The 17,725-nt window shown below is 43.5% G+C and overlaps 1 protein-coding gene across 1 annotated transcript in view; it reads left to right on the forward strand.

The window, feature by feature from the left end:
* hipk3a (homeodomain interacting protein kinase 3a) overlaps positions 1-17,725 on the forward strand; it is a 56,919-nt gene that overhangs the window by 8,903 nt on the left and 30,291 nt on the right. The window contains exon 2 of the mRNA XM_084168156.1: positions 12,757-12,880. Coding sequence (XP_084024282.1) covers positions 12,757-12,880 — 124 coding nt within the window. The remainder of the gene's footprint in view (positions 1-12,756; positions 12,881-17,725) is intronic.

A 17,725-nucleotide genomic window follows, 5' to 3' on the forward strand; every position in this document is an offset into this window, starting at 1 on the left:
TCACTTCGCCTGTTGTAAAGCTAACCTATATTCCTGGCATGTTTCTAAACTCGTGGTAACCCCGTTCTGACATCAATGATGTTAATTCAAGGACTGCAGGAAAACCCTGGTCTGAAGAGCTTGGTAAAAATATTATTTAACCAACCGACAAATGGAGGACTGTTGCTAAACGTTATTAGTAGCTAACATGTACAGACCGTTAGGCTAGATTGCAGGAATTGTGCTTTGGTGTCTCTCTCGACAGACAGCAACGTTTGTACAAACCCCTGTAGTTGCAAACCAAATGTTAGGCTAGAAGCAAGTGGAAATGTCTAGATGCCTTTTACAGTGGAGATCAAGTAAATGAATTGGCTGGCTGGGTTGATGGGACAGGGGATGAGCAGTGATTTCTCAGCTGGAACAGAAAACAAGATTCCAATTTTTGCGACATAGGCTTACTCATGCTAAATTTGTTTTTTAGTATGGCTTAGAACACGTCTCAACCAATCACAATGCTTGTTTTGACCAACCCGTTGTAGAATTTCTCCTTTAAATGTGGTCAGTACCATAAACACACTGTTATTGATTACCCTCGGTTTGTTACAGATTAACCAAGGTGGTGGAGAGCCTAGTGAAGAGCAGCCTTTATTCATAGTCATGCTCATATGCTGGGTTGTCATGGCAAAGCACACTTTGGTGGGGGATTTACACAGAAATGCCCTTACGAAGAGGACCTGCGTATTCCTTTCTCTAACATCTAAAGCTAGATTTATATTACAAAGATTGAACGACAGTTCCAGCTCCGACACCAAGTGTTTAGAAAGGCATCCATTCGACTACTCCGAACTAATAATTCACATATGAGACGGTACCTGGTAGATGTGTTAGCTAGCTCACAGGTTTGCACTCGCCTTTAGTTTTCTTTCTTCAACTATGGTTTGAGGAGGTGCATTACAGTTTGGAGTGTGTAAGATACACTAAGCATGATCCACTGCTGCTAGAAATAGCCCTCTGGTGTTGAACAGTGTTGTCATAGATGGTGAGCTGCTGGCAGGGGCCTCAGTAAAACATGCCGGAAGTATGTCCCTGTGAGGTCACTGTCTTCTGGCTGATTTCAGATCAGTTTCTAGATTAAATTATATGTTCTGAATGTTCCAGGCCAACTTTTTTTTTGTGTGGGTGTTTTCGTTCTCTTCAAAGTAGAAGCATTTGCCTGTCACCTGACCTCTCTGTTTAAGGAATTTGGTCACTGGGTGTGTTTTCACTGCCCTGCTTTTCAGGTTTGGATGTTATTTGTGCATGTGTGCTCTTGATCAGTTCCCACATGTAGTGAAAGTTTGTTTTATTCTTATGAGAAAATAAAATGTAACCTGTTGAGATGGGAGAAAATGGATACAATTGCATAGAAATATGGATACAATTCCTACTTTAGGCCTAATCATGAACACTGGTAACATGTACATATTTTCAAACTAAAACTTTTGAAATATATGCCGCCCTTTTGGTTCTACTAATGCAACTAAAAAAGGCCTGATCCTATATAGAATCAACACAGTAGGACTGTGGATTTTAGTTTTTTTGTGTAAAAAAAGACAAGTCACCATGACGTCAGCTAGAAAATAGTTTAATTTAGGAAATCTGTTCCCATGTATTCCCTCGAATGATTGTTTTTGATCGTGTCTCAATGTAATCAAGGTATGAAATTATTATTTTCAAATACAATCTCTTTTTGAGCTTAGTTGTGGTCAATTTGCAGTGTACAAATTATTATAATTATCTTCCGTCCCCCCGACCATCTACTGTAGTTGCCTACCCCTGCAGTAGGAACATTAGGATATCTGTAAATATGACATTATAAAAGTACTCCAGTAATGCAGGGTTTGCTAGTTAGTTAACCATTCTCTTGTGGGATTTAAGTTTTGTATTGTGTGGTTGTGGTTAAGATTTGGGTTAGGTGTAGTTGTTGCCTACAAGTCCTCTGGATGTAGCAGTGGTTGGGCAGTATTCTGCCTGAGGTGCTTATTCCTATAATGCCTCAGAGTAAATGGAGCACTGTGCTCTTTGAATAATTCAGCCAGCAGCTCGGGTGTGTGTTGATTAGGTTTCCTGGACAAGAGGAGAGGTCTGGAGTTGAACAGCCAAAAAGTTTGCCTTCATACAAGGATCTAAAGCAGCAGGCTATAACAGGCATCGTAGTGTATGCTCTCTGTTCAATTCAGGCAAGTCGGTTTTCTTCATTCTGTACTTGCAGTCCTTTTATTTAGCTCAATTGGTAGAGCATGGCGCTTGTAACTCCAGGGTGGTGGGTTTGATTGCCGGGACCACCCGTAAAATATGCACGCATGACTAAGACTGTGTCTACACTTGACAGTCCATGCAGCTTTTGTATTCTGATCATAGAATTCTGAACACGTCATGCGCCTACACCTACAGTGCATTCGGAAAGTATTCAGACCCCTTGACTTTTTCCACATTTTGTTACGTTACAGCCTTATTCTAAAATTGATTAAATAAATGTTTTTCCTCATCAATCTACACAAAATACCCCATAATGACAAAGGAATAAACTGTAATTACATTTACATAAGTATTCAGACCCTTTACTCAGTACTTTGTTGAAGCACCTTCGGCAGTGATTACAGCCTAGATACTTCTTGGGTATGACGCTACAAGCTTGGCACACCTGTATTTGGGGAGTGTCTCCCATTCTTCTCTGCAGATCCTCTCAAGTTCTATCAGGTTGGATGGGGAGCGTCGCTGCAAAGCTATTTTCAGGTCTCTCCAGAGATGTTCGATCGGGTTCAAGTCCGGGCTCTGGCTGGGCCACTCAAGGACATTCAGAGACTTGTCCCGAAGCAACTCCTGCGTTGTCTTGGCGGTGTGCTTAGGGTTGTTGTCCTGTTGGAAGGTGAACCTTCGCCCCAGTCTGAGGTCCTGAGTGCTCTGGAGCAGGTTTCATCAAGGATCTCTCAGTACTTTGCTCCGTTCATCTTTCCCTCGATCCTGACTAGTCTCCCAGTCTCTGCCGCTGAAAAACGTTATTGTTATTTTACACCTGTTGTTGTTAGCAGTGCACCATGCCCTGGCCCACTGAGGTTAGTGAGCAGGATATGAGCTGTGTACTTTTGGAGTGTTACGTCATGGTAATGAATAAGACATGCCCATTAAGTAGGGCTGGCACAATTACCGTATAATCGTGTAAAGTGACGATTATGGATGAAGGACCGGCATGAAAATAAAATAACCGTCATAACCGTTCTTATTTAAATTATAATAATTACTATTTTTTGTGTGTGTGGAATGAACCGCTGACTGGGGACGGCTGGGCATTAGTGCGGTAAGTCAGTTTCCGCGGTTACATGGACTCTTTACAACGTGATGAAACTCTGTTGCTCCTTGTTGAAACAAGCAAGGTGTTGTAGCAAATTAGTATTTTGTCCCCCCACTCCCCCCCTCCCTCCCTACAGCAGCAGCACATGCAGTCCGGAGTGGAGGAGAGGAGAAAATATGGGTTAAAAAATATATATACAGTACCAGTAAAAACTTTGGACACACCTACTCATTCAAGGGTTTTTCTTTATTTTTACGATTTTCTACGTTGAACCAAAACCATCAGCCATAATTAAATTACCGTCACAGCCCTGCCATTAAGCGAATGCTGTGCATCATGTACTTATGCCCTCATTCCTGATGGTGAACCACTTTTAATCTGCAGCTCCACTGCTAAGGCCTCCTGGAGGACTACCACAAGTGCATCACTGCTCAGTCTCTCTTTTTTGTTGTTTTGAAAACGACAAGAATATCTTTGTCATGTTAGTGAAAAGGTTAAACTGATCGGACCTAGATCATATCTTGATAATGCTGTATCTGAAATAGAATCCACCTCACACCATATTGTGAAATACAATTTATTCCTTTTATTTCAATTACTTTGGAACTTTGTGACAGTTAGGCTAGCACCACTGACAGCTAATTACAGACCATTAGAACAAAGCTGAAATGCCAAGAAAAATGATATTTACAGGCGATTGCATAATGGGCCACTCACATTTGCGAGTGCGGAGTGATGAAGCCCAGGTCTCTTATGCCTGAATGGATCGTGTGTGCTTTCCACATAACCAGCTTCTTGTGCCTGCAGGCCTGTTCAGAAAACCTTGCTGTTGCCTCTGGAGGATTCCTCCCAAGTGAAGGAATACTTCTGTCCTGTCGTCTAGCCGTTTGTGCATATCTAGTTTAGACTTGGAGAATGGTATTGTACCATGTGCCTTTTTCATTGATAAGACAGATCTCTGTGTAAACAACCAGGTCAATGTATTTCTTATGTCACGCTTATTGGACTAGTGCTGATAGCTGTGATATAGGCCTATTGGTGCTCCGCAGTTTTTCTTAACTAGGCCTAATGCTATTCTTCAACTGGAACGCTAGGCTAAATTATATTGGCTAGGAAAGTAGTGAACAATGTTTTTCTTGCGGGGAGCCAGATGGTAAAATGTTGAAAACCATTCAATCCAGTCTTCAATTCTGAATTGTTAACCAGGAGTCACTGGTGTCTTATTGCCTAGTATCCTATAGGGTACTAGGGATATGGGTTCTGTACCGTTTGTAGTCAATTTAAAGCCATAAGCTTCCTAGAAAAACACATTCAGGGCATTCTTCTTTGGGTACATAGATGCCTTGTGAAATGCTTGCATGCAGGATCAGTGTGGGTGCAATGCAAGCCGCTAGACAAAATGATAGGCCTGACATTAACCAGAGCTATTTGCCTTTGCCACAGTAAAAGGAATAACTCCCTCACCATTATTCAACAGCACTGTCTTTCTCTTCTCCTCCCTCTGGTTCATAAAGCTCTTTTGAATGTCTGCAGCTCATGCTCTCTCATATAGCAGACTTGATTGGGCTTAACATGTGCTGTTATGTTTTAGGTTGGACCCCATTTCATAGATCCAGGAATGGCTCACAATGTTGTTTTTGAACGCTGCGTCCTTAAAATCTGTACATTCTGTACTTGTACTTCATGTTTGCAGTTTGTTGGCCATTTTGTTTTACTTGAGCCCCAGTAAATTTGGAAAAGTTCAGGCTATAATTTTTGTCACTTTCCCAGGTGCCTACTAAACGGGTCATTTGATTTCAATGCAAACTGCACTTTTCATCACCTAGGTGTTGGGTAGTATCTTATCCACGGCCTGCATACGTATTTCATCTGATCCTATGTCAACAGATCTCAGAACTGTGGGATAACAAGCCTCCTCCGATGACCTAATCATGGGCTCAGCCTCCTTTGACCAGAGGCCAGTCTGCCTAGCCAAGGCCTGGTAAATGACTTGAGTCTTGGTGTAATGAAATGCCTGGAGGGAATGCGAGCAGTTGATTTGGCATGGCGTTGATGATCAAGCCTTAAAGACCAATCAGAAGATTTACAGTAAAGGATGTAGTAGAAATTATCCATGTAGCCACGTATTAGTTACACTACTAGGGTATCTCATCTTGGTGTGGAGCTCGCTATGCATTTGCTCTACTTTGCATTTAGCTGTTAATGTGATTTTGGACCAGTAAGCATGTTGGCTGTCATGACTCTTGCTCTGTTTTTTGTTATTGCTTAACCTGTCCATATCAGTGTCTGTTTTATTCATTCTCATGCTCAGGAGTGCACATGTTTCTGTGATTAAACCGTGCATAGTGCCTACATTCATATCCCTTGGGTTCATTCCTTTTCCGTACATATGCCGCTAGAAAAGCTGCTGTCCTCTGATGACCCCGGCTATGTTTTGAAAACCAAGCAGATCTTTTTTTGTGCTGGTAGCCTTTTATGTCTGCTACAGATTCTTTGTCGATGTTGTTGCTGTGTGGCTTCCTGTAACGCTGGAAACATGGTGATGCTATTGCCCGTATTAAAGGGACACTTTGGGATTTTAGCATGCTAACAGATACCCATAAGACTTCCAGTCATTGTGCTAATGCTAGTTAGCATTGGCTTGCGAAACTACCTCTAACTTCCTTCATACTGGACACAGCGACATAAAAATGATATCCACTAGTTCATCTGACTCTGGGGTAGATAAAGGGCATCATTGCCAAAATCCCGAAGTATCCTCTAAAGCCCTGTAGATTGTTAGTACTCTACCCTCCTGTTTGATGTTTGACCTGGGGTTTAGTTTGTGTTACAGGTGTGAAGTGGTTTTGCATGCTCAGTCATTCAGGGTCAATCAGATCAGACCAGTGGCCCACTCACTGACTTGCCTGATATATTTACTCTACCACATTGTTTTACTGCATTGCCTAACTCACTTTTAGTTCAAGATTGAAGCTTCTATGGCTATTCAATCCCACAGCAGAGAGAAGGCTGTGTGGTCAGATCAGCCAGGGCTGCTGTTTGATCAGCGAAACATGCCTTTGGCAGTACACATCATTAAAGTATTAATGGTCAGGAACACAGTGGCCTGTGGCTGCTTGATTAGGACCTGTTTCTTAATTGGCACATTAAGTCAGGTCTTGTGATCATGGTTGGGCTGAGGCCCTAATGAAGTCGGTCTGAATGTCCTGCGTTGACAGACTGCAGATGGGGTCAATGGAGCGCTGGTCTGATCCTCAGGCTGGAATGTGTCTTCCATTCTTCACCGCTCACGCCCTCTCGATGAGGTGATGTCACGTGACTTGAGTCTTAGGCCGCAGCCATATAAAAGCTCTGACACACCGGTAGGATTGTCAAACGTTTGCCTGCCGACAGTACTTAGCACCTCTGAACAGTGTTGGCAGTTAATAATACTCCAAACCATACTCCAAACCAGGTGGCAGTAGTGTTGTTTGGTAATGCATATCCGTTAGTTTTGCTTATGGTCTAGATTCCAAGCTATCTGCGCTAATGTTGCTATTTTGTAGAAAGCCCTTGTTGATACTAGCCAGATGGCCATAGCTAGATAACTACCTAGCAAGATGACGAATAAACTATTTCATTCATTCACCATAATCCCACACTGCCAGTGCCAGCCCATAGCCAAATGTTTGGCTAGCTAGCTAACGTTAGCATGTTCGCTATCTACCACAATATAGAATCGCTAAGGACACTGCATTAACTCAGCAGCTAACACGCCTGTTTCAGGGAAACTAGAGTTCATTGTGATTTTAAATATGTAAATACTAGCTACAGTGGTTAGCTAGCTTGGATGAACTATTTAGTGTTGTATGCATTCTGTGCACTTAGCTAGCTACCATCCCATAGCCTACATTGCATATGAAGTGTGACTGGCTCATCTTTTTTTCCTTTATTTTGGCTCCCCCACGTGAGGGTTCGTGCTCTCTTATTGGCTCAAAGTCAAGTTGTTGGCCACTGACGAGTATTACAATTCTACAAGTAGAAACGTTAAGTTTGTCGTTTCCGGGTCGGCACACAGCAGGTACCATTTTTGTTCTAGCAAGAGAAGGAACGGCCTCCCACTGAGAAAAGTACCTATCGGCAGTGAGATTCTCTGTGTGTTTCATGCTTAAGACCGATTTATGTTAGGATGTGACGGGGAGCTAGTGTCACGTGCAATGACAGAGTTCCTTTCTCATCCCCTCCAGCTTCGCGACCAAGGCTGTGTATTTACCTTCACAATCTGCAGACCAATATAAGTCACAGGAAAAAATAAATCAAGGCATTTCCACGTTGCGTGATTAGAAATAGAAACCCATTTCCTTCTGTTCTGTTGATTTAGACCTGACTTTCTAATAGAACCGCATTGCTCTTAGGTTGTTTGTGGTTCTGCCCTTCATTTGAATGGGTGGTCACATCCCGACCCCCAGGCCCCAGATGAGCTGTTCATTATAATTAGGGCTGGGAATTGCCAGGGACCTTGTGATACGATACTTTAGTGTCGTTACGATATGTTTTGTGATTCTCATGATTCTATATGTATTGCGATTGTGAACATATTGCTCACAGTGTGTCTGCTGCAGAGAGATGAGAGCGAGCGTGAAAAAACAACATGTTTTGTTCAGTCAGGGAAATAAAAGTGCTGAAAACATGTTTGCTCACTATTTAAGATGGAGAACAAGCTATTGGATGAAAAATACAGACGTTCTGGCGCAAGTACAGCCGATTAGCACTAGCTTACACTACAGTAGCAAGACGATATATCATTCAAATGTAATATCGTGAAATGTAACTATTGAATATTTCCCCCCATCACTAGTGTCTTCATTCTGTTATCTGCTGGTGCACAGGCACTACTCATTGTTTATTTAATGACCCAATCGGGCATGGAGGATATTTAATGGCCGTTGAGTGAAGGTAAATGATGCCCCCTTTTTCTGTGGCTTTTGAAAGGCTAGCTAGAAGCTATTATCTTCCCTCCCTGTGTATTCTAATCTAAATTCCGATTGGCTGCTATTCCAAACGCTCTGTTGGCATCATGTTATGCTAGCTATGTCAGTTTGGTCTGTTTTTACCCAGTTAATGCAGCTCTCATGTGAATGGTCCAGTGTATTTTAATTCTGGAAATGGTTGACCCCCACGAGGCTTCACAAAGTGCTGTGCTCCATCAAATATGGTGTGGTTGTACAGGCAGCTTCTGGAAAGGCAGGCCACGGCTGCAGCCTTTATCACACTGCCAGAGTTGAGTTATGAGTGTTAGGCTGTCCCCGCGGGCGTGAGCGCCACACACACACACACACACACACACACACACACACACACACCTATACAGTGGGGAGAACAAGTATTTGATACACTGCCGATTTTGCAGGTTTTCCTACTTACAAAGCATGTCGAGGTCTGTAATTTTTATCATAGGTACACTTCAACTGTGAGAGACGGAATCTAAAACAAAAATCCAGAAAATCACATTGTATGATTTTTAAGTAATTAATTTGCATTTTATTGCATGACATAAGTATTTGATACATCAGAAAAGCAGAACTTAATATTTGGTACATAAACCTTTGTTTGCAATTACAGAGATCATATGTTTCCTGTAGGTCTTGACCAGGTTTGCACACACTGCAGCAGGGATTTTGGCCCACTCCTCCATACAGACCTTCTCCAGATCCTTCAGGTTTCGGGGCTGTCGCTGGGCAATACAGACTTTCAGCTCCCTCCAAAGATTTTCTATTGGGTTCAGGTCTGGAGACTGGCTAGGCCACTCCAGGACCTTGAGATGCTTCTTACGGAGCCACTCCTTAGTTGCCCTGGCTGTGTGTTTCGGGTCGTTGTCATGCTGGACGACCCAGCCACAATGCTCTTACTGAGGGAAGGAGGTTGTTGGCCAAGATCTCGCGATACATGGCCCCATCCATCCTCCCCTCAATACGGTGTAGTCGTCCTGTCCCCTTTGCAGAAAAGCATCCCCAAAGAATGATGTTTCCACCTCCATGCTTCACGGTTGGGATGGTGTTCTTGGGGTTGTACTCATCCTTCTTCTTCCTCCAAACACGGCGAGTGGAGTTTAGACCAAAAAGCTCTATTTTTGTCTCATCAGACCACATGACCTTCTCCCATTCCTCCTCTGGATTATCCAGATGGTCATTGGCAAACTTCAGACGGGCCTGGACATGCGCTGGCTTGAGCAGGGGGACCTTGCGTGCGCTGCAGGATTTTAATCCATGACGGCGTAGTGTGTTACTAATGGTTTTCTTTGAGACTGTGGTCCCAGCTCTCTTCAGGTCATTGACCAGGTCCTGCCATGTAGTTCTGGGCTGATCCCTTACCTTCCTCATGATCATTGATGCCCCACGAGGTGAGATCTTGCATGGAGCCCCAGACCGATGGGGATTGACCGTCATCTTGAACTTCTTCCATTTTCTAATAATTGCACTATTAGTTGTTGCCTTCTCACCAAGCTGCTTGCCTATTGTACTGTAGCCCATCCCAGTCTTGTGCAGGTCTACAATTTTATCCCTGATGTCCTTACACAGCTCTCTGGTCTTGGCCATTGTGGAGAGGTTGGAGTCTGTTTGATTGAGTGTGTGGACAGGTGTCTTTTATACAGGTAACGAGTTCAAACAGGTGCAGTTAATACAGGTAATGAGTGGAGAACAGGAGGGCTTCTTAAAGAAAAACTAACAGGTCTGTGAGAGCCGGAATTCTTACTGGTTGGTAGGTGATCAAATACTTATGTCATGCAATAAAATGCTAATTAATTACTTAAAAATCATACAATGTGATTTTCTGGATTATTGTTTTAGATTCCGTCTCTCACAGTTGAAGTGTACCTATGATAAATTACAGACCTCTACATGCTTTGTAAGTAGGAAACCCTGCAAAATTTGCAGTGTATCAAATACTTGTTCTCCCCACTGTATGTGTACACACACACACACACACACCTATATGTACACACACACAGTCCTATATGTACACACACACACATACATAGTCCTATATGTATAAGCACACACAGGGTCAGCCACTCACACACACTCCAGCCCCAACCCATAAAGAATGCACTAGCTTAGAGGAGATATGATCATGCCATTTTTCAAAATACCCAACAATGTTTTTGTGTTTTTTATCGGAAGCAGTAAACTAGTCTGTTTCTGGGTACTGGTGCATTTGTACGGGGGAATTTCTGACTTTCTGTGAGTTGAGGGAAGTTAAATTAGTCTCCTGTTCTGCTGCATGAGATGAGATGTGCTTCTGTCCTTGTTCTTGCTGCTTAGTCAATGGGCTAACCCGGGTCATAATCCATGACATTTACGTCATTTAGCAGACGCTCTTATCCAGAGCGACTTACAGTTAGTGAGAGTTAGTTAGGGCAGGTAGCTTAGTGGTTAAGAGCGTTGTGGCAGTAACCGAAAGGTCGCTGGTTCTAATCCCGAGCCGACTAGGTGAAACATTTGTCGATGTGCCCTTGAGCAAGGCACTTAACCGTAATTGCTCCTGTAAGTCGCTCTGGATAAGAGCGTCTGCTAAATGACTAAAATGTAAAATATTCCCTGCTCCTGGGCCTGTGGAAGACACTTGTTTTCCCTAGAACAGCTGCATTGTGCAGAGTTCCCCTGGCCCACAGGGAGGCTGACACCCAGGCCTGGTTGACCAGGTGGTCAGGTACTCGACTGTCACAGTAGCAAATATTTTTATAACTAACCCAAGATAGACCACAGCCTGTCGTTTCCAATGGGAGCGAATTAATCAGTGGCCAGAACAAGCAAGGAGGTGGGCAGAACCAAGCACAAGCTAGCGAGATCCTATTGACACGTTCTAGCATATATTTCCATTAGGGAATGCCTACTCTGAAATGCACGTGTGCAATAACTCAATTCGCCCTTGCACTCCTAAACAACGGCATTTAGTCCACTCTATTCGTAACAGATTGTAGTTTTGGGAACGGAACTGTATTGAGATCAAATGTTTCATCGATGAGAATATTGGCAGAACGTTGGCCGAAATCCATCTCGCTCCATCTTCTCCTACTGCCAGCCACTAGGCTTCCTCTCATCACAATATTTGGTGGTGAGTGGAAATGCCAACTAGATGCTTCAGGTTTATACATCCTGTGAAACACCTGGCTCATCTGTGACAGTAGCCTAAGAAGCGTGTTCTCTGGAGACTGACTGGGGCGACCCTTCCTGGAACTTCCTGCTCAAGCCTGGACTAGTCAGATTACTCACATGTTGTCTAGGCAATATTAGTTCATGCTGGTATGATTTAGGCGTTGGCGTAATAGGCTAGGCTATATCTCTAACAGAACAGTTTGTAATATGACATTATAGACTTGTCTGAACTTGGCAGTAATCACACTATGTACAGGAGTGATTTTCCCTTTTACAAAACATTAAAAGAATGGAGAAGTCTGTCTCTGCTCTGGATATCACTGACTTAATTTAAGGCAAACGCACTGAAGTGAAGTTGAAATTGAGTTTCTCAGTTTCCTCTGTCCTTTCTTTGCTTTATGTAACTAACTTCCTACTCTAACAGGAAGTTGTTAATTGTTGCTTCCCCTTTTAGCCCATGGTAGAAAAACATGAACTGTACTTATGTTCCTGTTAGACAGACATTGCTGCAAAACCTCAGCTATCGGGGGAAGTATGTCTGTTTATCTCTTCACACAATGGTGCCTGAGGAGGCTAATGTTGAGCAGCAGTCCCCCTGTGGGTGTACATGAGCCCCTCAGCTGTTGCCAGTGTGGTCCAGGGCTGGATATGGAGTACACATCTGATTCTTTCACTCAGGCTGGGTGCTGGGTATGTGCTCATTTTGCACTTCTCTAGTCATTCTTTTGTCATACCTTCCCTTGCTGAATTTGTTTTCAGCATTTATCCGCAGACAGAGGTTTCCTGTCAGCAGGTGGTCATTTGGCTGGGAGGTGAAACGTGTTAAACCGAGTGATGACAGTGTCACTCTATAATGGTTTCATTAGGGGGTTGCGTCCGACCATCGCTAGACAACGGCTGTTTCCTTTCTGTTGTCAAGGCTGCCGCTCTGCATAGCCTTGGTTTTAAACTGGTAACTGACTGGCCATTCTTTTTAAATGGAAGTGGAACCTCGCAGTAATGCCTGCAAAATTGCTTAATGGCCGTCAAAGTCCACAAGTGTCACTCTTCAGCTTGATGTAACCGGTGTGTTCTCAGTCCCAATATTTGAAGAACTAATAGCAGTTCAATTCACATACTGCATTCTGTTTGTGTGACCTCATGGTCTTCATACGTGAGGTCCCACAATAAATCATGTTAGAAAATATCTTGATTTTCCTGCCCTCTGAGTAAAACAAATTGAATGCCTGGTGTGTGTGTGTTCTAGTCTCAGAATGGTTGTTGAAACTGCTCCCCACTAACCTCTGTACTATTTGTCTTCCCTGTATACAGGGCTCCAGAGATCATCCTGGGCCTGCCGTTTTGTGAGGCCATCGACATGTGGTCTCTGGGCTGTGTCATCGCTGAGCTCTTCCTGGGCTGGCCCCTCTACCCAGGAGCACTGGAGTATGACCAGGTAAATCTTTATCTTGGCCAGGTTGCAGTTGTAAATGAGAACTTGTTCTCAACTGGCTTACCTGGTTAAATAAAGGTTAAATTAACAAATATATATATATTTTAAATCAAAGTACCTGCTTAATAACCTCAAAGTCTTGGGGGGAGGGGGGTACTAAGCTAACATAAGGAATACATAAATCATAAGGTTTTGAAGTGTCTGTCCCATATCTAGGAGATATAAGAAAGATCAGGAAATATTGTTTTTTAAAACACATATTTAACCCCTTATTTTTGTTGGCACAAAACTACCTCCATACTTACATTCGTTTGCGTGGGTTACCTTACGTGACACTTGTGGGGGTCATATATAGCAAAACGGAGAACAACATAGTGCTTGTGAGAGTCTCCCCTTTCCATAGAGTGGTCATAATAGTGTCTAGGCCAAACCATTCGTATGCTGCAGAAGCTTTTGTGAGAAGACCGATTTTCGGGATGTCTCATGGTCTGACGAACACAGATGCGGAAGGGCGACATAAGCGGATGCGGTGGCTTGAGACGCAGCCCATGCAAAAAAACGGATAACTCTAGCTTAAACTGAGATTTTGATGGGGATTTGTTTTATTGTTATGTTACTTCGATTGATGCACATGTTCGTCAATAGACTCTTAAGGATTATGGGCTCAGACACACCGTTAGGATTGTCAAATGTTTGCCTGCCGAGAGTACTTAGCATCTCTGAACAGAGTTTTGGCAGTCAATGGCAGTTTGTGTTCACATGGCACCAACCTTGAAGCCGTCAGCCTTGTTAAAATACTCCAGAGCAGGTGGCAGTAGCGTTGCGTTCCTATTGGGATACTTTGGGATTTCGGCAATTAAGCCCTCTATCTACACTGCTCAAAAAAATAAAGGGAACACTTAAACAACACAATGTAACTCCAAGTCAATCACACTTCTGTGAAATCAAACTGTCCACTTAAGAAGCAACACTGATTGACAATACATTTCACATGCTGTTGTGCAAATGGAATAGACAACAGGTGGAAATTATAGGCAATTAGCAAGACACCCCCAATAAAGGACTGGTTTTGCAGGTGGTGACCACAGACCACTTCTCAGTTCCTATGCTTCTTGGTTGATGTTTTGGTCACTTTTGAATGCTGGCGGTGCTTTCACTCTAGTGGTAGCATGAGACGGAGTGTACAACCCACACAAGTGGCTCAGGTAGTGCAGCTCATCCAGGATGGCACATCAATGCGAGCTGTGGCAAGAAGGTTTGCTGTGTCTGTCAGAGTAGTGTCCAGAGCATGGAGGCGCTACCAGGAGACAGGCCAGTACATCAGGAGACGTGGAGGAGGCCGTAGGAGGGCAACAACCCAGCAGCAGGACTGCTACCTCCGCCTTTGTGCAAGGAGGAGCAGGTGGAGCACTGCCAGAGCCCTGCAAAATGACCTCCAGCAGGCCACAAATGTGCATGTGTCTGCTCAAACGGTCAGAAACGGACTCCATGAGGGTGGTATGAGGGCCTGACGTCCACAGGTGGGGGTTGTGCTTACAGCCCAACACCGTGCAGGACGTTTGGCATTTGCCAGAGAACACCAAGATTGGCAAATTCGCCACTGGCGCCCTGTGCTCTTCACAGATGGAAGCAGGTTCACACTGAGCACATGTGACAGACGTGACAGAGTCTGGAGACGCCGTGGAGAACGTTCTGCTGCCTGCAACATCCTCCAGCATGACCGGTTTGGCGGTGGGTCAGTCATGGTGTGGGGTGGCATTTCTTTGGGGGGCCGCACAGCCCTCCATGTGCTCGCCAGAGGTAGCCTGACTGCCATTAGGTACCGAGATGAGATCCTCAGACCCCTTGTGAGACCATATGCTGGTGCGGTTGGCCCTGGGTTCCTCCTAATGCAAGACAATGCTAGACCTCATGTGGCTGGAGTGTGTCAGCAGTTCCTGCAAGAGGAAGGCATTGATGCTATGGACTGGCCCGCCCGTTCCCCAGACCTGAATCCAATTGAGCACATCTGGGACATCATGTCTCGCTCCATCCACCAACGCCACGTTGCACCACAGACTGTCCAGGAGTTGGCGGATGCTTTAGTCCAGGTCTGGGAGGAGATTCCTCAGGAGACCATCCGCCACCTCATCAGGAGCATGCCCAGGCGTTGTAGGGAGGTCATACAGGCACGTGGAGGCCACACACACTACTGAGACTCATTTTGACTTGTTTTAAGGACATTACATCAAAGTTGGATCAGCCTGTAGTGTGGTTTTCCACTTTAATTTTGAGGGTGACTCCAAATCCAGACCTCCATGGGTTGATACATTTGATTTCCATTGATAATTTTTGTGTGATTTTGTTGTCAGCACATTCAACTATGTAAAGAAAAAAGTATTTAATAAGATTATTTCATTCATTCAGATCTAGGATGTGTTCTTTTAGTGTTCCCTTTATTTTTTTGAGCAGTGTACTTCCCCAGAGTCTGATGATCTCATGGATACCATTTTTATGTCTCTGCATCGAGTATGAAAGAAATTAGAGGTATTTTCGTGAGTGAATGCTAGCTAGCATTAGCGCAATGACTTGAATTCTATTATATCATGCTAGCAGTTAGGCTAATGTTAGTTGCGCTAATGCTAGTTAGCAACTTCATTAAAACTGCACACAGAGACATAAAAATGGTATCCATGAGTTCATAATAATAATAATAATAATAATAATAATAATAATAATAATATGCCATTTAGCAGACGCTTTTATCCAAAGCGACTTACAGTCATGCGTGCATACATTTGTTTTTGTGTATGGGTGGTCCCGGGGATCGAACCCACTACCTTGGCGTTACAAGCGCTGTGCTCTACCAGTTGAGCTACAGAGGACCATCTAACTCTGGGGAATTAGAAAATCCAGCCAAAAGCCTGAAGTATCCCTTTAAGCTTAATTTGGAAATGCATGTATGTACTTTGTAGGCACCTGAGCTGAGCATTAAGGGAGACTAGGTATCTACCACCCCACTATCAGATTATGGGGGGCAATGTAGCCGTTTTATTTTTATTTATTTGTATTTATTTCTGTTCTGAAATCACTATCACCCACTTGTAATTTTTGCAGATTAAGTGTTTAATCCTGTAATGTATCAATATTTATCGTTTACAAATTAGCTATGACATAGCCAATGAATATATAGCAGAACTTTCACCCCCATCTCAAAGTCTAATGGTTTTGACCGTTTGGAAGTTTTTACGGAGTGATCTTCTCTTTTCCACTCGCTTCAGCCATGCAGTGCTCACAAAAGTGATTGCTGTCCTCATTATGAAATTATCAACTTTACCCTGTATTTCTAAAAATGACCATATAAACTTATTGTTTAAAGCAAAATTACCAGAACTGTTGCTGATGGTGCCAGGTGAGTTATTCCGGTAAAACATAATTTTCAACAGCGCATAGATAACACTAACCTAGCAAATTACATGGGTTGTCACTCCACTAATAAAGCCTAGTATCACCCAAGCCATTTTAGCATTTGAATGCTGAAGGTGCCGCACAGATGTGCAAGATTAGGAATAGGCTGCCTATCTTGCATTGGTCAATCCGCGATGCTGGGCACAGTGCGCAGGTTGACTTGAAGGAGAGGAAGCATCAGTTGTCACAAAAGATAAGCGGTATTTTCGGAAGGTAGAACAAATGTAATATGAGGCCAAAGAATTGTGAACCAACGATTCATAACGTTAAATCGATTTTCTGACTGACGCATGCTACATTTTGAACAGTTTGGGGTCATACGCATAAACATTTCTCTCCAATTCTTTTGCACAAAATTACATCCCTGTTAGTGAGCATTTCTCCAAGATAATCCATCCACCTGACAGGTGCGGCATATCAAGAAGCTGATGAAACGGCATGATCATTACACAGGTGCACCATGTGCTGGGGACAATAAAAAGGCCATTCTAAACTCCCTCAACTTGAGACATCTGTCACACAACGCCACAGATGTCTTAAGTTGAGGGAGCGTGCAATTGGCATGCTGACTGCAGGAATGTCCAACAGAGCTGTTGCCAGAAAATGTAATGTTTATTTCTTTGCCATAAGCCGTCTCCAACGTTGTTTTAGAGAATTTGGCAGTACATCCAACCGGCCTCACAACCGCAGTGCACGTGTAACTACGCCAGCCCAGGACATCCACATCCGGCTTCTTCACCTGCGGGATCGTCTGAGGAGGATGAGGAGGAGGGGGGGGGAGTATTTCTGTCTATAATAAAGCCCTTTTGTGGGGAAAAACGAATTCCGATTGGCTGGGCCTGTCTCCCCAGTGGATAGGCCTATGCCCTCCCAGGTCCACCCATGGCTGCGCCCCTGCCCAGTCATGTGAAATCCATAGATTTAGGGCCTAATGAATTTATACCAATTGAATGATTTCCTTCTATGAACTGTAACTCAGTAAAATCTTTGAAATTGTTGCATGTTGAGTTTATATTTTTGTTCAGTATAGTATAAATTTTATATGATTTATGGACAAACTACAGCAACATATTATGTTTTATTCACATAAGTTAGGTTTTTCTGAAGTGAAATAGTATCAAATGACCCGAATTTAATCGGGATGCATTTCGGTAATGAGAATATGGGGTGAAAGTGTACAAAATTCAGGCAAATGTGTTTAAAATAACACACTGTGCCATAAACTAGGCATCTTAGACTTCAGAATGATAGTTGATTGTTGCAGATGCATCATGGTTTTCTAACTCATTTGCTGCTGCCATGGTTAACTGGTTTCATGAGAATCACCCGCCAGCCCATAGCCACATTAGCTAAAAGGTTAGCATGTAATTCGCTAGGTAGCACAACATGGCTGGCTGGCTG

This window comes from Coregonus lavaretus (genome assembly GCF_964263955.1).
Source record: "Coregonus lavaretus genome assembly, chromosome: 9".
Taxonomy (NCBI): Eukaryota; Metazoa; Chordata; class Actinopteri; order Salmoniformes; family Salmonidae; genus Coregonus; species Coregonus lavaretus.